Source organism: Hirundo rustica, chromosome 17 (assembly GCF_015227805.2).
Source record: "Hirundo rustica isolate bHirRus1 chromosome 17, bHirRus1.pri.v3, whole genome shotgun sequence".
In the NCBI taxonomy this organism is placed as follows: Eukaryota; Metazoa; Chordata; class Aves; order Passeriformes; family Hirundinidae; genus Hirundo; species Hirundo rustica.
This window is the reverse complement of record NC_053466.1, coordinates 7,915,809-7,937,647: the sequence shown is the minus strand read 5'-3', so window position 1 is coordinate 7,937,647 and position 21,839 is coordinate 7,915,809. Positions and strand designations below refer to the sequence as shown.

The window sequence follows — 21,839 nt, the reverse complement described above, 5'->3', positions numbered from 1 at the left end:
GGGAACCACCATGTTCAACCATGTGATGCTGAAGCAGAGCAACTGGTAGCATGAACTCCTGGGCTGCAGCCATTCAAACCAGCAGGGAACAAGCAAAATTAAACCGAACAATAATATTTTTGGCTTTTTCTCTTAGTAAATATGGTAACAGAGTTGCAGCTACTTGGCTTGAAAAACTGTTCAATCTGTGCTGTTTCCCACACAGACAATACTTTGCTCCTTGAGGGGCCAGGCTGAATTCATGCCAGAAAAAGCAGAGGTGAAGAGCTGAGTCCCCCGTGAGCTCTCTCTTTGTGTATGGAAACAATCAGCCTGGGCTGCCAGCCCCACCACACACCACTGCCTTCTCAAGGGTGTTTTGCTCTCTGCTGTGGTGCCAGATCTCAGGAAACAATGAATTCGCTGGTCACCCAGTGCCTTTCAGCAGAACTACTCAGGTATGGAGCAGTGCAAAGTACGAGAGAGCTGGTGTTATTCTAGTCAAGGCCAGACAAAAGCTTCTTCAGCCCCTGGTTTAAATCCTACTTTTTTTCTCTAAGCACTTTTACTGGAAAAGTGTCAAAGAATGTAAAAATGTGCTTACAAACAGCACAGTGGTTCTCAGGAGTGAGTTCCTGTAGTAAGGCTGCACAGTTCTTGCTGATCCCTCTGGCCATGGCAGGAGCTGGCTGAGTATTCCCTTAACACACCATTTTTGCTGGAGAACCAAGTGATGAAAGGGGAAAAAAATTGTTTCAGTACAGCTTCCTTCCCCCCTTTTCTGGCTCAGGTAGTGGAAACCGCAAGTCACCCTGCAAAGAGCCAGGTTTTGGGAAAAGGAGGGATACAGCCCACTGCCTTGCTCTCTATGCCACTGGCCCTGTGGATTCCAATGACTGGAAGAGAAGTTGAAATTATAAAGACATTGACTTGAATACACAGTATTAGGGGTGTGGAAGGGAGCAGAAGTGGGGCTCTGCAGGACAAAACTCCACTGCAGGGTCTGGCTGTGATGGAACAGTGACTGTTGGCCCCGCAGAGCTCTCATCCCAGTCTGGCTGCTGACTCAACGCCAGGCACTGGCCAAGCCCTTGGACCACTGCAGCTCCCTGGGGATGGACCACAGCCAGTGTCCCCCAGCTTGGGACCCACCAACAGCAGCTGGGAGCACCAGCAGGCCACAGAGCTGGATCCAGGTCCAGAGGTGAACCACAGCTGGAAAGCTTCACCCCTGCTTGGAGCTAAACTGAAAGGGTCACGCTCGGCCTTTCCTAGAAGCCGGGAAATTGTTCTTTTTTTGCGTCTGATGCTATGGTGGGAAATGGTGAGCAAAGGCAGTGCTTGGAAGGGCAGCAGTCCCTCTGCACAGCAGTCGCCCTTCAGGGACTGCAGTGAGCTCTGCCAAAGAGCTGGAACAGAATGGGTAAGTGGGCAGTTATCTCTACAGCCTGCTGCCCCTCGGATCAATCTGAAGCAAGGACTTGCTGAAATGGGAGTCCTTACCACACCTCTGCTGTAATCAAAAGCTCTTTTCTTTCATAATAATCTCCATTTTAATCTAGTACAAACCCAGCATTTTATCCTTATGGATTCATAAAACTGCCTCTCCCAGCTCTAGCAATGCTGTGAACTTGACTACTCAAAAAGTATGAGTTAGGTAAAGGGGATCAATAACAATTTATCATGAAAGGGCCAGCGCAGGAGAAACAAGAGGTTCCAATAAGACAGAAAAAACTCAGCTTTAGGAAAGTACCATCAAATCCCCCGTTCCACTAATCAAATGTGTTATTTCAAACTTAGACGTTTGCAAAACAAACTCCCCCCATTATTCTTTCAAATTAGTTTGGACTTCCTATAATTTAACAAAGATGTAATCATATCCGCAGAGATCCCAGAATTCCTTATGAGCATCTTAAAAAGCAAGAATGAATCATTTCCTTGTAAAACAATCAACTTTGCAATGCTGTGATCTTGGAAATAACAGTTGAACAGTCAAAGTCAAGCACTCAAAAGAAAATAAAAACATTTAATGCAAAATATTTCCAAAAGTTTTTACAGCAATTTCCTATAAATGGAGTATTTTCTTAAAGGATGGAACCACCGATACAAATGTATTGTTCCAAAGGGGATTACAAAACTTTCTCCTCAGCCACACAGGAGGTATGGAAGGCATTTCTCTTATCTGGGAACACCTAAGATGAACTGGAAGTGATATTCAGGATTTAGCCTGCTACATCTAAGTTATGGTAACTCACAGATTCTTTGGGATTAAAACTTCACAGGCTGATCTCTTTACCTCATAAGGCCTTTATTAAGATTCCTAATAATTTGTGGGTATGCAATGGAAATATCTGAGATGCCTGTCAGCTACATTATGTGGTTTTTCCTAATGATGGGAAGCCTGACATCGGAGCAGACTATGGGGTGCATTACCCTGCAAGGACCAGGCTTTAGGGATGGGTGTTACGAAAAACAAACAAAAGAGTTGTTTCTATTCCTCTCAGCTGCTCAAGGCTGTAGTTTCTGGCACCTGAGGGCAGGTGTGAACTGGTGCATCCTGGCACCTCTGGCTGTACAGTGGCTCAGGAAGGGCAGCCACTGGGAGGAGCAGGTGGTGCAGCTGCCCCAGGCTCCTCATGCAGATTTTGCAGCTTCCCAGGCTGTTGGAGGCTTTAACGGGTACCGAGAGAGCTCCTGAGTGAGCGAGGCCTCGCAGATGACAGCAGTCAGTCCAGACAAAATTGGTCCTTGCTGGGAACCAGCAGGAGGCAGCTGCAGGGTATGGGCAGGACAGGCTGGAGCTGCTCCACAGAGCTCTCCAGCAGCACAGGAGCTTCCCAGCACATTAATTCATTCCCTTGCTTGGCACACTTGGCTGGTCTGGGAACGATTACCTGTAAAAAGAGCTCTTTCACCACCATAGCTGTTCACTGCAGTAGTGCCCTGCAAGGCTGGGCTCTGCCTGCTCTGCTGCCAGCCGTGCAGAGAAGGGCTCCAGCTAATCCCTGGGGAGCTGGGCTGCCTGCTCCCTGCTTTGCAAAACAACAACAAAACGGCCTTCGAGGAAGATGCAGTGGGGGAATGTGCTCTCTAGAAAACAAAGCCACATTAACCAGCCTCAACAAAGCAGCAGTTTTCTCTGCCAGTGGAAGGGCAGGCTGGTGCCTTCCCTCCCCAGGACAGACAGTCTTTTGGGCTCTCTGGGGCCACGTGGGAGGCTCCTGTTTGCGCTGTGCTGCCCCAGTGCTGGGCTCCCCACGCTGCTACCAGGAGCTGAAGTCCCCGAAGCCTGTGCTCTTCTTCTCTTTCTTCACAGCTGTGCTGGTTGAGGGCCCATCATCCTCCACGCTGCGCTTCCTGCGGCCAGAATGAAAACAGCTCTCAGGGAGTCTTTACTGCCAGTGGGACCAGGGCAGCTTGGATGCCTGTTCTGCCTGCTTTCTCCCAGCACCAGCTAGACTGGAGCCAGCCCATCCCTTGTCAACTAGACAGCAGTGCAAGCTCCGTGCCAGCATGGGGACTGCAGGGGTTGGGGGTCTTTGGCATGCCCAAAAAGAGGGACAATGAGTCCCCGAGGATGATTTGGATCAGGCTTTGAACACTCCCAGGAATGTGCTCAAAGCACAGAAAATTCTCCAGGACAGAGCTGAAGATTTAACAGCTGTACCTTTTTAGCATGGTCAGGAAAACATGAGCCATGAGTTCTCTCCATGCCTTCTCACCTGCACTTGTGGCAGCAAAGGGATTTATGGGGAACTAGGCATAAAGCAGCTGGGAGAGCTCTTCTGATCCTTCCTGTTTCTTGAGCCCAGCCTGTTGTAGTTGCTGCTGCTATTACCAGCCTCTCTTGAGCAGAGCTTGCAACCCCAGGGAACGCTGTGCAGCCAGCCCATGTGCTGTGGTTTTTAGTCAGATATCAGTAGCTGATAGGGAGAACACAGAAACTTAAATCTGCCAGAACAGGCTACAATAACTGAAGGTCCTTTCTACACTACCTGGTGTTTTTCATAGAGCCACAAATGCTGGATTTCTGTAAATACGAGTGCAGCGTGACAGCAGTTTTAAGCTGGACGTAGTATTTTAAAGGACACACAATATTCTGCAACTGGAAAATTTTACTGACACACTAAACTGACCTACCTGAGCTAACATATTTCTGTTCTCACCGTTATGCAAATGCCTGTAAGTGACAGAGGCACATACAAGCTGATTAAATGGCTGCCCAGATCTGTATATGCAAAAATACAGGCCCTTACGTAGCAAACAGACAACAGCATTTTTGCAAATGCTTTTAGAGAAGTCTGCTAAAAATCAAGTGGAAGGCATTTACTTTAATTTTTCCAAAACACATGCTAAGCTGCTGCTCAGCCAGGATTCTGTGCTGTCCTTAGGAAAGAAAGCAGTGCTGCCAATCCTGACAGGGGTACAACGGGTGTCTGGGAGAGGCTGCTTTAGGATAAGCCTGTCCAACCAGCCAGGTTCCCGGAAGCTACCCAGCTGCCCTGTCCTCTCACAGCAAGCCTGGGAACCTGCTCCCCTTTCCAGCCATTGCAGCTGTACTGGTACAGTTGTTTGTGAGACTGAACAGGGAACCTGAGCAGCAAACTGATGGGGGCCTGGGGCAGCTACTTTGTGCAGGGCAGAAGCTGCTAAAAGAGAAACATCTGTGGGACTGTGGTCTTCAGAAATAGCTGCAGAAAAGGAAGAGGTTAAAAGATGGTGTAGGAAGTGACACAGTACAGTTCCTCAAAGACTTCTGAGTTCTGGAAATGTATCTATAGTTCTGAAGTCAGCAAATGCTTTTAAAGACCAGCTTGGTCCTGTTCAAGGGCTAAAAGAGAAGCTCAGTTAATGTGTGACCTTGAAAAACAACAGAAGTGAAGTAAACTCTTGACTGTTAGGACTACATGAGGGTATCTTTGCTGGCCCAAACCAAACATCTGAGCAATGGCATCCAGCAGGAAAGGCACCTAAAATATTCAGCAAAAATCATAAGGACAGGGAACTCACGCTGCAGCCATGTTGATGTATTTTCCTATTCCCTGCCGGTAAGTTTTAGGAGTCTGAACCTCTTTCTTTGGTGGAACCACCTCAGCTTTTATTTTGGCTGCTTCTTCTTCCTGCTGGAACTTCTCTCTTTCAGCGGCGACCTGTGGGAAGCAAAGGGTGCAATCTGTTGCAAGAGATAGTGCAGAATAAGGAGAAAATGTCTACAATTCTTTGAAGGTTTAAAGTACTCTAAACCAGCAATCAGCACTGAGATTACAGGGCAGGCTTTAGGAGACAGCCCTCAAGGGCCACTACAAACAGGCTATCTGCAGCCATTATAGCAAGACTCCTGCTCACTGGCAGCTACCCACAGCTACTGGGGGCATTTGATAGGAAATCATCAGAAGTCTGATGGACTGGGAGCTGAGCCAGACTCAGTTACAAGAGTAACTCTCCGCTGAAAGGGCTACCGGGATCCTGGCAAAAAGGCAACGTTGAATGGCAGCTGCTTAATCTTAGCTGGCAACCAGATGGGCCAGGGGGCTGCCCATGTGCAAAGAAAAGGCATTAAGTTGCAAAGTTCTCCCCAGAAAAGCTTTGGCCTTTGCAAAAAACCTCTCAACCAACCAAGCAACCTCACCTGTGCATCTGCCTCTTCATAGGGATCAACAAAAACGGTTGTTGTCTCAATTCTTATTTCCTCCTGGAAGCAGAAGAGAAGAACAGCAATTCCATCTGCTGATTAAGTTGTGCCAGCTCCCCCTATTTTGGTTTCAAGAAGTGTCAGCAGAGTGAGCAGCACTGCCGTGTGAGGCCAGGGCCCCCAGTGCTTCACACATACCTTGGGACGGTCTGTTTTTGGGTCACTTTCCACATTCTCCATAGCAGTCAGAGTTTCAAAGCCACCAACCACCCTAAAAGAGGAAGGACATGTTATCCAGTTGTCACAACATACTCAAAATATTCCTACACCCTTACCTTTAACATATCCCATTTATGCCCATTACTCTAGCAGATTTTTAAATCATCATGTTTGGGGAGAAGGGAATCAGCAACTGTGTTTGGAAGACCTAAGATAATGTCATTCAGTGTGGAAGAATTTTTCCCTCAGATTGGGATTTGAATTTAATATTAAACATAACATGGAAAAGTCCAACGCTCCGAGGCAAAGCTAAGCCCAAAACCTGGAAGCCACACAAACCAGCCAGATGAAGAACAAGTCTTTTCTTCTTCTTTGTTTTTAAATTGTATATGAGACCTAAGAGTGTTATCAGGAAGAGAACGGTAACTACAGCAGCACAGCAGGGCAGTGGCAGAGCTGTCTGCACTAACACTGAAAGCACAGGATCCCTCCAGAAGAACATGACTGTGAGCTCAGGAGGGCTCTGGGAAGGCAGCAGAGCATCAAGTCACAGCCACAGGGAAAGGCCAGGACACTTCCCAAAGCAGTTGTCACCTAGAAGGGACTCAGATCCCTGGCTTCTCACTTTTCAAGTCAACATATCCAAACACTTGCTTGAAAATGTTTAAGGCTGAAGGCTTTCTGAACTTGTTGCATGTTTATTTTCAAAAAAAAGTGTGGAACAATGGGAATGTTCTAGAAAAGCATGTTTGGAAAGGATAAATGGGGAAACCCAGATAATTATAATCCTGTCATCCTGTCATTTTTCCCAGCAAAATAATGGAATAGCGGAGACAGGACATGATTAAGAAAGAAAGGAAATAAGTAACAGCAATCAACAAGGTTTTGTGGAAAACAGTGTCTGTCAAACAACCTTCTATCTTTGAGACAACAGATGTGGTTAACAGGGATAACAGTGTCCATGGAACAGACTTCTGGAAGGCGGCTGATATTTTGATTGAGGAACCAGAATGATATAAAGTGAATACAAGTACACATTAAATAAAAAATTGGCTGACAGGTGTCAAAATCTAATTTTAAACAGGAACCACTGAGTCAGTGTGTTTCAGAGGGGTCCTGCTGGGATCAGCTCTTGGTCCCAGGGTATTCAACACTTTTATCCACCTCATCAGCCACAACTAAATTTGAAAACAGCTATTCTTAGAAGAGCAGTAAATAAAGAGGAAGACAGGCTGTTGATGCCAAGTGATCCAGATCCATTAGCAAAGGAGGCTGTAGCTGGACAACATCTGTTTTAATAGAGCCGAGCCACATGGCCAGGAACCAAAAATGCAGCCCATATTAACAGCTGTGGGACAATGAGAAGCAGCCATAATTCTCAAAAACACTGCTCCAGGAGCCAGGGGAGTTTGGGGCCAGGAGATCAGCAGCAGAGGCAGGAACTGGCCACTGAGGGCTGCCTTTGGGACAGGACGAACCAAGAGCCAGCAATCCCCCAGCTTCCACAGGGGAGCAACTGTTGTGAAGCCTAATTGTTACTGGGATTACAGCACCACAATGGGTAGGCTGGGCAGATGAAGTGGGGGAAAATCTAATTAAATGAAGCTGGTGGGGAAAATGGATACCAATTTGGTGGAATATGTGGAGCGTTTTATCACCTAACTCTGCTTCCATATCAGAGAAATAAGCAATGCCTTGACAAAAACACACGTGATATTCAGAGTCACCTTTATACACTTTATACACTCATGCCAGGGTATTTCCCCCTCAAAGGCATGAGTCCAGTCCCAGCATGGCAGAGTCTGCCCAGCCAGCACCAGGAGAGGCCTCTGACTCTCACCTGCCATGGTCTCAGCTGACAGAATGGAGAAATAGACTTGGTACAGCAGTCCCAGTGCCCTCAGTGCCACCCCGTGGGCTGGGACAGGCTGTCACCACAACCAACAGGACAGACCCCACCAGAGAGTGAACTGACACACAGAGGGTGTTCTCAGCCCTGCCCCAGCACAGCTGTGCTTGCTCATGTTTCAGTGCCACTCCAAACTTTATTCCCCAAGGGCCTGCTGACACTCTGTAATCAGGCTGTGACTTTTAGGTGCAATTAAATCCCATGGATGCAGGCTAGAACAGCCTCAGCCATCTGTGACTGGAGGGAGCAGACTGGGGGAGGCTGCACAGGGCTTGAGGACCCTGTATGAACTTTGGAAAGCTCATAACAAAACCTCAATTTTAAAATCTCTCTCCAGGCCAATATCAGATTCACTTATAACACTGATTAACACCCAGCCCAAGATATAGTCGCTGTATTTTAACTGCCCCAAAGGAAACTTCTGATTTAATATCAGAGGATTTTCTAGCCAACAGCTCACTCATTATGTGCTTGTATGTTTTCATTTAATTAGGTTTCTGATCATTTGAAATGGCCAGATCAGCTGTGCACTGGCAATCTCAGCTGAGTAATCCCTTAGCCCATAGCTAGACCTCCCACAATATTAGCCCTAATGCATTTTACTGATGCTACCAGATCTTCAGTTGCTTTGCTAATTAAACTTTATTGGTAATATTTCGTCACTTGTACATTTTGAAAGGCTGTGATAGACATGGCAACCACAGGTCATCAGTAAATGACCTAAATAGTCTATTTTGACATGATTGTAAAGGCCTAATGGGGAAGAAGACAAAGTTGTTATGCGTACAGAGCATGTCATTCTCTTTTCTTCTTCACTTCTTGTCTCTCAAATGGAAAATTGCTTCCTTTTCTTTCCCTTGCATTCTCCACCATTTTGCACAGAGTATCTCTTTGTATTACACTGTCAGCACAGTCAGCTCTCAATATATGTTTTTGTCTTTATAAAGACACTGCAGCAATACTGACAAAAAATAAAAACTAATTTGAATACAAACCACCAGCTCAGAGGAGAGAGCTCTGACCAAAGGGACAGGAAATAATCTACAAGTCACTTTTGCTCAGGGAGCTTTGTCAGGGTCAGGCCTGGCTGAGGCTGGTATCTCACCACTAAAAATTAACATCCAAAAAGGACAAGATCTGATTGCAAACATCACCCATCCAGTAAAAATTGAACTACACACTAACCTGGCAGTCAGAGAAATGCAAAAGAAATTGGATATTCCAAACTGTAAAGCTTTTGCAAGCTTTCCTCTGATCTAAGAGAGACAAGGTACACGCAGGCCCTTGAAACGTTACATGTTGTTATTGTTAAATCTCATGATGTTACATTGCAGCACTAAAATCAGTTCAATGAGATATAACGTGTCAAAGCCCATGCACTGACATCCCTCACAGCAACTGTTCCTCTCAGAATGAGGAAACCAACACACCAGAGAAGTTTTTGGGATTCTTCGCCTGCCCAACAACACCTATTTTGGGCCAAGAAAAAAGCCCATATAAGTTATATGTAGATAAGACCATCAGATCAGTACATAAAAAACCATTTTAAAAATCCTCCAAAGAGTGAGCCACTACTTAATATTATTCTAATAATCAAGGAAATCTGTACATAAATTTCAGTTAAAAAAAAAAATAATCAGACTGCAGAAATTCAGACTCGCATCCCTTTATACTCTTTACACGTGCTAAATGTGTGACACAGTGACTGTTCACACTGTGCTGTCTGGTCTCGTGCAATGTCACTTCTGCCAAGCTGGGAGCCAGCACGGAAGGGAAGGGAGAGGGCATAAACAAGTTTAACCTTTGAACTGCCTCTGGCTCTGCTCCCTTTAGAAGGTGTCATACATGCTTTGTCCTAACCTGAGGTTTAAAGAGGTGTTCAGGTGACACCCTACAGCGAAAAGGGGGACACTTTCAAGACACCATTCACATCAGAACAACCAGTGAAACCGAGAGTTTGCTGTGTGCTTCCAGTAGATGTTGAACAGAGAAATGATGATCTCAACTATATATTTAGCTCAGCAACCCTGAGACAGCTTGTATTTTTAGAGGAGCTTGATAAATGTTGCATTACATTTAAGCATGAACGACAAGGCAGGTACATTTAGGGTATTTTTTTCTGTTAGCATTGGAATGAAAACAAAAGTGTGCCCTTACTCGTGCAATTCTGTTTTCTCGTGCTGGCTAAGTTAGCACTGGAAATCTTTGCACTTCACATTTAGATGTGTTATTAACATCTTACTTCCTGTTACGGCTCCTTTATGTAAACTGGTAACCTTGCTTCATAGCCACTGCCAATGCCTTTGCACGATGCAGAAGAGAAATACTCAGAGCAGGCTCTATCCATTTGCAATATGCCAATGAAGGTCTCACTGGACCTTGGTTAGTGCTGCCCCAAAGAAAACTGCATCTCCCCTGCAGGCCCAGAGATATTCACACATGAACCTATTTCTCATACTTTTGTTTGGAAGAATTATAGGAATTAAGCTTTCTGCAATGCTGGGGGTGGCAGTGGGCCAACATGATAGAGTTTCCTGGTCAGAAAATGATACAAGAACAATGTCTGGACTTTTTTTTTTTTAAAAAAAAAAAGCTTTAAACTACAAACAGAAACCAGAAAGAAAAATCACTCTTTTGTAAACACATTCTGCCCCGAAGGTTATTTTTATAAAAAGGAGAACATACATTTATATACACACGCACAGAGAACAACACGTGCACAAACACGTATGCTCAGGACAAAATGTTTTCTCTGCATACACCCAATCTGCAATGGAGAGAGCAATTCAAATGTGCAACAAGGATGCAGCCAAAACGTTTCCATCTCTCTGCTAGATAAGGGCTTCATCTAACAGGCGAGACACAGTAATAAAAGGTGCTGAAAAAATAAAACAACTAGGAAAAAAGCTTATTGAAACTAGACTCAACAGATGAACCTGGCACGAAAGGACTTCCCTGCCTTGGCACAGGTCCCTCTTCAGAGCTCACACAACTGTTTTGGAAAGGACAGCAGCCCTCATGCAGCTCCCACAGCACAGTGCTCGTGTGCTGCAGGACACCACAGCCACGGCTTCCACAGGGAGGCCTGGCTCATTTCCCCACCTTTGCTCTTTGCTCCTGTCCCAGTGTCTGGGGAACAGACTCTGCAGTGCAAAATTAGGTCAGTCTCCCTTCACAGAGTGAGCTCTTCTGCTGTCACACAACTTCTCCAATCTTCAGATATACTAAAGCAGAAGAGCCACAAGAACATGAGTTTTCCAGCTTAGAAGCAACTGGGATTTACTGATTCAAAACATACAGGGAATGTTGCAAGTGGAAACAGACACTGTGTTATACAACAGTACCTGGGTAACTGGATAATGACTGGCAGTTGCTTTATGTAGCTAATTACTTTAGAGGACAGGAGTTACTTTCATTGCCCCAGTGTACAGAATTGCAGTAGAAAGCATTAAACAGGTTAAAGGAATACTTAATACAGAGTGATACTGATCCAAGGGAAGAACTCCCTTCCACAAAAGCATCTGGAAAGGGGAGAAGAGATGATAAAAGAGAAGAATAAGCTGAGTGCATGTCAGCTACTGACTGATGCCTCCAGTCTGACCAAGCCTGAGGTTTCCCAAACCACCTTGTTCATTATTTCTGGGAACAAGAGAATTGAAGAATGAGCAGCAGGAGCCTCGAGAGACATGAGAAGTTATGCACGTAAGCAGATATGTACAGCCTCATACAAAAGAGAAAACTGTCCTTGACATACTCATCTCCTGTCTCAGTTGCCACTTTCTTCTCTCAGCTCTGGACAAACACAGGTGATGCTCTAATAAACACACAGAACTGCTGTACACATCGTTTCCAGCTTTGCCACTCTGACCACAGCACTTTTCCCTCCGCTCCCTTTATTGCCCTTCATTTTTATCACACCTCATATCTGCAACATGCCCTCATTTTCAAGCCCACCATGCCCTGCCTGTCCTAAACCTCATCCAAAATTCTGAAAGCATTTTTCTCCTTCTGTTGATCACTTTCCACTACTATTTTAAACATGCACTTTTTAATGTGTGCCTTTAGCTTTGGAACAGGCTCCCAAAACCATGGATGAAGCAATTTGGTTTTTTTCCAGAGTCTTTCTTTTTCCAAAGGTGATGGAAGCTAGGTTGAAATCGGTCACTGTCACAACTCCCCTGTATCTATCTGCAATCTCTTTTCTACTTACACAGCTCTCAGGGACAGAGATTATGTTTCTATTTCTGCTTATAAAATGTAGCAGGTCTCTGATCCACAGGAGCTGTGAACCATTGCAACAGAAAACATAATAACAACATGGAAGGGACATGCTTGCACCTAGATTTCATAAAGCACACCAAGGAGGAGCCTGAGCCTCTGTGGTGCTTTGGCTGTGGGGTTCCTGTAGCTCCTGCAGGAGGGACAGAGCCCAGGGCAGCAGCAGGCAGGACCCTCTGCAGACAGCAGCCCCCTGTAAATACTCCTCATCGCTCTGTGCAGAGCAAAGACATGTCAGTTGGTTTACATTATCTCAGTTTCTAAATTAAACCTCTTACCAGCAAGCTAAAAGCCCACAAAAGCCACCAGTTGGTTTTCATGGTAATTACATCATTCTCTAAGTCAGAAGAAATAGTAATTACTAGAAATGGTAATTACTAATTTAATCTAAGCAGCTCTGTTGGAGCAGGAAATCCATGCAGCCTGCAACACACCTCCAAGGGAAGGCATTCTTCTCTCACTCTGTTTTTGCTCCCCAGCCATGCCAGATGATCTCCTTTCCCTTCAGTACCCACATGCTCATCCCTGCCACGGTGGGCAGCACAATCATGATGAGCCCTTCCCTGTCCCCCAGCCACACCTTTCTCCTGAGATGTGAAAGCTGCAGGGCACCGGGGCACACACGTCACCTCTGCACTGCCCCACTGCCCAGCTGTGGGCATTAATACATCCTCCTACGTAAAAAACTGTGTTTCAAACCAGTGAGGACATGAATGAGATGCATTTCCAGAGAAGGAAACTTTGAAATGTTGCATCCCACACAGGATCAAAGAAACAAAGAAAGGAGTAGGGAATGGTTGCCCTTTCACTCTTTTTTGTTCTCCAAAGTATGGAAAGTCTGCTGAAAAGTTCTAGACAAATTAAAAACAGGTCAAACTGTGCTCTTCGAGATACCTGTGTGGCATTAACATGATCCAGAGTCGTACTGGAGTTGCTGACAGTACAGTTCAGGTCAGAGTATTTAGGTTTTTATATTAACTGAAATAAGTAATCCTCAAATCTACATGAAAGTCACAATAGGCCAGTAAGCATCCAGTAAACAGTACAATTGAACACTGATGGAAACAAAGAATCCTGATATCATGGGTTCATTCTGCTCTCAAACCTAGATATTATTCCTAGATATGCTTCCCAGATATTATTGTGCTATAATCAGCTCAGATGCAGTCAGCAAGTCCTGGAATCACCCAGGATCGAAAATAGCAAACTGAAGTTGGAGTTTTACTAGAGGTACAATCTCTGGCACCTTCTGGCTTTTATGACTTTTAAAAACAATGCAGGTATAAACAGCTGACTTTGATAACAAAATGTAGGTCTTAAGAGCTACACACATCAACCTTTTATTATTAAATTTGTAGGTAAATTCAATTATTCAATAATTCAATTTCTAGATTAATACAGACTGACTGGGTTACATATATCCCAGAATCTTAATTTTTACCTTATTTGAATTATCTTCATTTACATGCAAGACAGACAAGAGTAAAGTTTCTCTGCTCTGTGTTCATATGAAGATGTCACTCAGTTTTCATGCAGGAAGCCAAATATGATTCTAAAGCAACACTTTTAATAAACTTTTCCCATTGTATTTCAGCTGAAAATATATGCAGCACCACTTCTTCATTCTAGCACCTAAACTCAGATTTCTCTTACATCAAAGACAATTCACAAATTAAGATAGTCTTTGCTAAAACTGCAAAAATCTCTGCTGTAAGTGCTTAATCAGATTTACTTGGACTAAGTAATTCCTCTCTAAAGGGCAACATACAGTGTGAAACACCATCTGAGCTATTTTGCTCACAAGCTACTTGAGCTATTCAGCACAGTGCAAAGGTTTTGGGAGCACCCTCCCTGCACCACAGAAAGCTGAGATTCTCTCCAAATTCTTCCCTGGTGAATTCTGGTAGAACTGGAGCTCACGGGGGAAACACAGCAAAGACCCTGGAGCACTCCACAGGAAGCTCACTGTGCCCAGAACTGAAGACCAGGCACATTTTCAGCTGAGCTGTCCTAACACAGACATTATTTGATGAGGTGGCCAGCTCAGGTTAACAGCATTACTGTAGGGGATTTGAAGGGGTTTTTGCAAGGTGGACTCAAATTGCAGCTTAAGTGAAATAGTCCTAAGATCTGGATAAGGTAACTCCTCCAAGAATATACTGACTCTCAGCTTGTAGTATTAGAATTTGCTTTATTTATCTGCTTTCACGAAAGGACAAGGGAAATTTGAATTTTTCTAGGACAAACCTGAGAAAGAAAAAAGAAATCCATTTCCAAGAGTGCAATTATTGAAGAATCAGTATTGGAACTTACAGCACTAAAATAAAGTGCTGTTAAAATGAAGCAGTTTCTGCCTCAAAAACTTGCAGGCAGGGAAGAATGGATTAAACATATCACTTGCACTGTACAGCACAATTGCATGAGATTCAATCAAAGTAAACAGCACATGGTTCTATTTTCCATTGTCGACTTCCAAATGAATAAAACCACGAAAACAATAAACCCCCAAATCTAGAACTAAAAAAGACTGTAGGATTCTCAGGAACTCCCAATGCAGCAGGCTAGCAACATTCCCACTCCTGCCATGCACCAGGGATGTCTGAGAACAGCTCTGCTTGACTTGGTAAAAACCAAGTACCTGCAGCAGAGGAAGCAAAGAGCAAACCATAACAAAGATTTTGTACCTTCTTCTTCAATAAATACTTTAATTTTTATCATGTGAAGACTTCACTGGAAAAGACTTTCAGAAGAGACTTCTTTATAAGGAATGAAGTTCTCTCACTGTCTGGGCATTGGGAGTATCTTTATATATGTGTGCATAAATATAGAGATTTTATACCAGTGATAATTGTCAGGAAGAAGAACGAAATAAAAAAGAAGGGCCAAAAGACCTAATCTATGCAGAAGCTCTATGCCATGATGAAGAACAGTCCTGTCATGACTAATTTTTCAGCTGATGGCTCATAAGAGGATGAAAGCAGTATTGAAGAACTAATCTCTTGTGTCCCAGCAATTAACATGCACAGATATTAACATGGCTCATTACATGATGATTACTTTGCTCATGACTCCTGGAGGGCCACCCACAGAAGGGAAGTGAGGCAACTTACAGTGATGGAAGGAGGAAAAAAAAGGCAGGGTCTGCTGACTGGCACTGGTGCAGTGTTGCCCACCTACTCATGACCAGGACAACTGGATTGTGAGCTGGGATTTTGCTCCAGTTCAGTTACAAGAGTCACTAGATTCTTCTCTTTAGGCTTCAGACACACAAGGGAGAATGTCTGCTATGCTGCTGCCAAAAATATCCTTCACTTACCTTCCAAAAACTGTGTGCTTCTTGTCCAGATACGCACAAGAGCGGAATGTGATGAAGCTAGAAAGAATAAAGATGTAACAGTTACCACATTGTCCCACTGACCCTCAACAACAGCCAGTAATGCTTAAAAACACCAAGTGTCTGCAAAAGCTTTTGGAGAGAAGCCAAGCCCCTCTCCCTCTGGCTCCTCTCTGGAAGGCCTGTGGGCCAAACACCCTTTAACTCCTCAGTTTTGTGGGTTCCACCTGGATTTCTAGTTTTGGTTTCTCACTTTTCATCACACTAACATTTTGAAACAGTACTCCAAGAGTGGGGCCTTGCAGCATGTCCAGAATTCATCTGAGCATCTGCCTCCTTGGCCATGCAGGCCTTGGGGAGCTCATGCAGGGCAGGCAGACGAGGGTCCTGCGTGGGAAGAACATTCCTTGTGCATGATGGGCAGCTTGTATCCAGCAAATAAAGTTACATGACACAACAGTCTCTGCCACTGTAAACTTCTGTTTTGTGGATATTTACTTTTTTGCAGGTCTCTTCCCTTAACCTGGCCTGTCGGTGATCCATTTCTCCTCTGGACAGAGCACACTCGTGCTCCAGATACAAACATCCCAGGAGAATACTTTGAAGTGTCAAAAGTAATTAACTGGACTTCTAATTTGGGGGGCTGTACTTTTAAACTTAAACATGGGAAGTAAAACACTATCTACTAAAGTTTTTTCTCTAAAACTTGATGCTTCTTTGGAAGTCTTGGACTACAAATATATGAGACAAAGGTTTCCACAGTGTGGTCTGCAGACCACAATGGCCTGTCTTGGCTGGACATGCAGTGCTGGCTCTCCTCCTTGTCTCCATCTGTTACACTACATAGGAGACAGCTAAAAATATATAAGCATTCCAAAAGCACTTTTCCATATAAGCAACTGTCCCAGGAAGTTATATGGTTGGAAATAGGAGCAGCTGTAATGTGCCAGACAGTCTATTAAGATGTAGCTTGCCCTAGGAAAGCACTGGGATGCTGTGCAGAGTACAGACTCCTACATGGGATACCACTTTATTCCTGAGTATCCAATACTTAAAATCATCACATGGTCACTTATGTGGCATTGTAATTAAACAAAAAACAACAGAAAACAAACCCCGAGAAGTAGCAAATATACAGGGACAGCTTCTCATCTGTCACTGCAGTCAAAATAAAATTAAAGACAACAGAATTAACATAACTCAGGATGGTCCCAGAGGAGGCCTGAGCATTAATCAAGCATCACCCTGCAGAGGGGACCCAGCTCCCTGCAGTGCGTGTCACCTGTGGGGAGAGCTATTCACAGAGCTCCTAAGGCGAGAGGAGACGGATCTAAGAGCTGCCTAGGAACCTTTATAAATATGGGCAGCTGGACTCTCTTAAGGACTTACATATAATGGAATTTTGTGTTTCATTTGCAAATTTTAGGAGAACATACAGCCACATTTACAGCAGCAGACGATGTAACTCAAAATGGCACATCACTTCTGGTCTCTGTAACTTCCGTTATTAGAAGCCCCCCTTGTATTTTTTTTTTTTTAATACATATATATATATATTAAAAAAAAAAAAAAAGAAGAGGAAAAAAGCCTCTACTCCCCCCTAATTTAGCACGTGAGAGCTGGCAGTAACACTCAAATCCAAAATAAGTTGTACAGCAACTCAATCCAGCAAACTGCCCCACACGTGCTTAGGCTTAAGAATGCAAGTAAGCCTAAGAATGTGAGGCCCTGAGACAAGGCCTGGTGTTTAATTAAAGCAAACCACACTGCTGCAGTTTGGAGGCCATCAGAACACTCAGCATCACGAACACCAAGACCCCCTCCCGCCCTCCCTGCTCAGTGCCAAGACACAGTACTGTGCACACACACACACTCTTACTCCTTCCTGGGGCTCCCAATAAAAGAACTATTTTTTATATTTACAGAACAACCAATAAACAGTTAGCTCAAAGTGACACAGAACATTTTTAAAGGACTGCAGGCTAACACCCATATTAATGTTCCACATGAACAAGGCCATTACAGCTTCAGCATCTTTAAGTTTTCCCTCATTTTAATCCTCATTCTGCTTTTGTACATTGGAAATCAAGTTATTCTCAATCCCAGATCAAACACTCTGCCACCTCCTGGGTCTACACATTTCAACAGAGCAGAACTGTTCTCATTTATTTAAAAACAGGTGACTAAAAAGAAGTAATAGTTCCATAGAGTTTATGTTTCATCTCCTTCCTTCAAAAAGTTCAATATGGAGCTAAATTTAAACAGAGTGAAGAGGTGTGATGACTGATGATAATTATAGGGGTAACAAAGGGTAGGGACACCGACAAAAACAAAGAGAAACTTCAAATCATTACAACAAATAATTGATGATATCGTTAACCCTCAGGTCTTCTTCCTGTGCTTCACTTTGCTCTTAGATTGGCTCAGAGCTCTGACTGCAATGTGCACCACTCAAGAGAATATTTACCTTGACTGAACTTCTAACAGTAGCTCACAAAACGTCATTTTTCTTAACAGAGCGAGGCACAATGTCCAGAGCGAAACAACAAAGCACAAAAAAGCAAATGGCTACTTACAACTGTGATTTGTTTGTGTTGGGTCCCGAATTTGCCATACTAAGAACGCCACGTCCTGTGTGGGACAAATTGGGCTTGAATTCATCTTTGAAAGGTTTTCCCCAGTAAGATTCTCCTCCTTTAAAAAAAAAAAATAATATATATATATATATATATATATATATATATATATATATATATATATATATATATAAAAGAAGAATATTTGTTTTCCTTAGTTTCCCACCGACATTAAATTCAAGGTTTCCAGCGCTTGCAGTCACTGTGTGTTAATACATTGTTACCTCACCCCTATCACTAGGTCAGTATTTGAGCATGACCTCGAAATCTGCTGTCTGCAACTGGCAACACATTTCTGTGCCCTCACACTATCAGCTGCAGCAAACCACACTTTATCAACAGCTTTATGTATCCTGTGCTGAAGAACAGTCAAGGATTCCATTTTTTTTCTTCCTGGTCCCCCATAATTTTTCTCTTTTGAGACATGAGATCTTTAGAATTGGTTTCCTGACAAAATACAGAGCAAAGAGATACCAGTCTAATTGCACTCTGGATATAGCACTGCTTCCAGAAATAAAGTATCGGGGAGATGAAACACATTCATAGAATCAACTAAGAATAGGAGCTATAAGATCAAATGCTTAATCCCAGACTAAACAATGAAGAATGATGATATATGGTGCTCCAAATTAAAAGGCAAAAATTAGATATCTGGACTAGACACCTGGATGATGTGAACACTTAGAAGCAGTGAAGGTAAAAGAATGATAAAATTACACAACTCCCAGCCCCAGCCCTCCAAAACTGATTTCTTTTCTATGGACTGTGGACAGAGAGAGGGTCCGTGAGAGCTCTCCTCCTGGCTGTCATTTTTACATTATTTATGACAGATCTGACATTTTCATTTGCGCTTTCCTCCAGGATCATCCTTAATAAGAAAAACAAAGGCTGAGATGAGTCACAGTTTTATAGTCAAATCCATAATCTTGTTTGACAAACCATGAAAAAATACTTCACCTTAGGACAGTATTAAAAAATAAAACCAACAAAACTATCCAAGCAGGCCTTGTCCATCTGCAGCACTGGCTCAAGAGTTCTCCAGAGTAAGTAAGTGTATCACTAGAGGTCAGGGAGGGAGCTGTGGTGCTCCACAGCCACGTGCACGCATTCACAGAATGCAATTTGATGATATGGCTGCACACAGAAGCAGCAAATAAAAGCCAGGAATGAATCAGGCTCCTATTGAAAACCTTACCCAAAAAATCACAAGAGTGCATGAAATGAAGAGTTTCAGATGATACCGTGAAAACAAAGCATCACACATGGACAGCTGCAAGTGGAACTAAGTGAGAAATTCTGGAAGAAGTTGACCCACTTAAAAACCCAATTAATCATATTCAAAAGACCTATTAATGGAGTTGAGTGTTGCCTGTTCTGCAGTTTGACAAGAGGTGGCAAAAGGGGACAAACCTCTGTAGGGATTTTCTGTAATCAGGAGTACAGCCGTGGTTACTCCGGCAGTCTCTGGCTATTGAATATTTTAAGATCAGCTAAATTACATCAGCTTGATCCCATATGCCAATCTTTTCCAGTAGTGGGTGACAGGGATATGGTACACTTGCAGGCAGCTCTAGAGGAGTTTGTGCTGTCTGAAGTTTTCAGAGGATACAGAACATGAGCACAGTCTGTTGAGACGGGACACAGCAGCAAGTGGCTGCTACAGCCTTCATGTGCTTCCAGCTGATGCTGGAATTACAGTCAAGCTGCTCCAAGAGAGTGGAATCAAGCCTGAAGCCTTCACTGGTCAGAAAAATAATTCAAAAGGAAAGAGAAAAATTGTGAATGACACAGAGACTCTCTCTTTCTGGCACAACAAACAACCAGACCCAAGAGCTTGCAGACAGGAGCAATGAGCCATGATCTTCAGCTTTTGGAATATTTATTTTTGTACGATTTCATTTCGCATCATGCACCGCAGGTCAGAACTAATCTCATATGTATGAAAGCTCCGTTTGGTTCATTCCGGTTCTCTGGAAATAGGCACTAATATTTTAGCAGATAGTTACAGCCCCTGCTCTGTCTGCCATACAGCTGTTCCCAAGGCTAATTCTGTCTGCCTGGGAGCTGCAGCAGGAACAGGGAATGGCCTGTGCAGCATTTGCCTAAAAGGCCAGACGTGCTGTGAAGGACATAACTGAAATGTCTGTGGAGACCTGGCAGCACAAACTGGCAAAGGGCGATGGAGACGCTGCAAAGGCACTCAGCAGAGCAGGCACGGCTTGGGGGTTTTTGTTGTTGTTTTGGTTTGGGTTTTTAAAATAAATTAAAGGGAATACTTTGTTTTCTTTTTCAAGGAAAACCCCAAAGTATTCTGCTTAAATTAAAAATAGCCTGAATGTGCTTTTCATCAAACTCCTGGTAACCTTTGGAATTGTTCCAGGCTTCAAGTATCTGCTTGAAGCAGGACTAGACAGAACAAGTCAGAAGATGGCAAGTTACATCTATACATTTTTTTAATTACTGAAACCCAGCATGACTTTCTCTGTGAAGATTAAGAACAGACCCCTCATCAGTCTAGGGCCATGGCAGCACAGTGCCTGATGCTCAGCTGGAACAGGGATTTTACATTCTTACTTTTTACTCTCCACATTAGAGCTCAATGTAAACTTGGGAAAACCACTCTCAAGTTCCAAACCTACTAATAATCATGAGGTGTTTGTAAGTATCTAGCAGATTTTACTGTGTTTATTCGCAACACAGTTGGGAGGTGTGGCTGTACATTTTCTGAAAGCAGGGTGGATGCAGACAGAGGAGGTGGGAGCATGGCAGCGTGTGGCTCCAGCCTTTTCATGTTACACTCCCTGTACGTGCCACAAAGAGAGGAGGCTCCTCCTGATCTTCCTCAGAGTGCACACAGATCTCTGCTGGCTATATTTGGAGTCACAATGATGCAAACCCCTCGCCCCAGTGCTGATGTACCAGCCTACAAGCAAAGCCCACGGAAAACAAGAATTGACTCCGGGTGCTGGATTCACGGCTGGCAGCGCTGCCTGTCACTTCACCTCCCTCTCAGCTGATCTTCTGCCCAAGTGGAGCTGGGTGCCTACTGGACTTGCAAATGTTTCTGAGATCATATTACAAAAGTGCTGGAAAAGAATTCTGTAGGGTTCTGTGCTAAAAATCAGCTCACATGGCAGCAGCCATGGCCCCAGTACTGCCACTGGCTGGCTTGGTGTTGTACAGCCTGCACATGGCATCTCCTGCTCGCACAAAGCTGGAAGTGTACCTGGGATCAGCCACAGAAATACACTGCTATTCAACAGCATTTAACCTGTACAGTGCCAATGCCTTCAGGAGCCAGAAAGAGTTTTTGTACAATTCTGTACAATAAAAATCACATGCCTACTCACATACACATGAGTCAAAGCTGCAGGAAGCTGGGAGACAATTCCACACATTCTCCATCAAAAAAAATTTCTCTTAAATTAAAGACATGTTTAACTCATTCTCACACAGAGATGAAATGAAACAGACCACACAGCTCTTAGAGAAGAACATTAATAATTTCTGTGGCTATCCTGAGTGGCAAGATATATTTAGCTTGTACTGAAGCATGGTTAGTTATTCAGCCTTGGATCTGCATCCTGTGCTGATAGTAAACAGGTGAGCAGATCTAAACTGACATCTGAAGCAATCACACATTAGCAACTACACAGGAAAAAGCCACATTTTCAGATTGTCTTTTGAACTAAACCAGATTACTCTTTGTTCCTACTAAAAGCATATAAAAATTTTTTTTGAGGCACACAGAAATTGTACAACTTTCTTGCAAAGAGCTGAGAGATGCATCTAAAGCTTCAGAAATGTAGCATTCCAAAAGCCAGGTGTGGGCTGGGAATGATCATTCATGAC

General features: G+C 43.7%; 1 protein-coding gene across 1 annotated transcript in view; it reads right to left on the bottom strand.

Annotated features, from left to right (window-relative positions):
• Positions 1 to 1,985: 1,985 nt before the first annotated feature.
• Positions 1,986 to 21,839, bottom strand: part of PPIL2 (peptidylprolyl isomerase like 2) — a 68,353-nt gene continuing 48,499 nt past the window's right edge. The window contains exons 15-20 of the mRNA XM_040080975.2: positions 17,928 to 18,045; positions 15,334 to 15,390; positions 5,810 to 5,882; positions 5,609 to 5,671; positions 4,990 to 5,129; positions 1,986 to 3,336 (exon numbers count right to left, since the gene is read on the bottom strand). Of these exons, the coding sequence (XP_039936909.1) occupies positions 3,243 to 3,336; positions 4,990 to 5,129; positions 5,609 to 5,671; positions 5,810 to 5,882; positions 15,334 to 15,390; positions 17,928 to 18,045 (545 nt within the window). The 3' untranslated portion in view covers positions 1,986 to 3,242. The remainder of the gene's footprint in view (positions 3,337 to 4,989; positions 5,130 to 5,608; positions 5,672 to 5,809; positions 5,883 to 15,333; positions 15,391 to 17,927; positions 18,046 to 21,839) is intronic.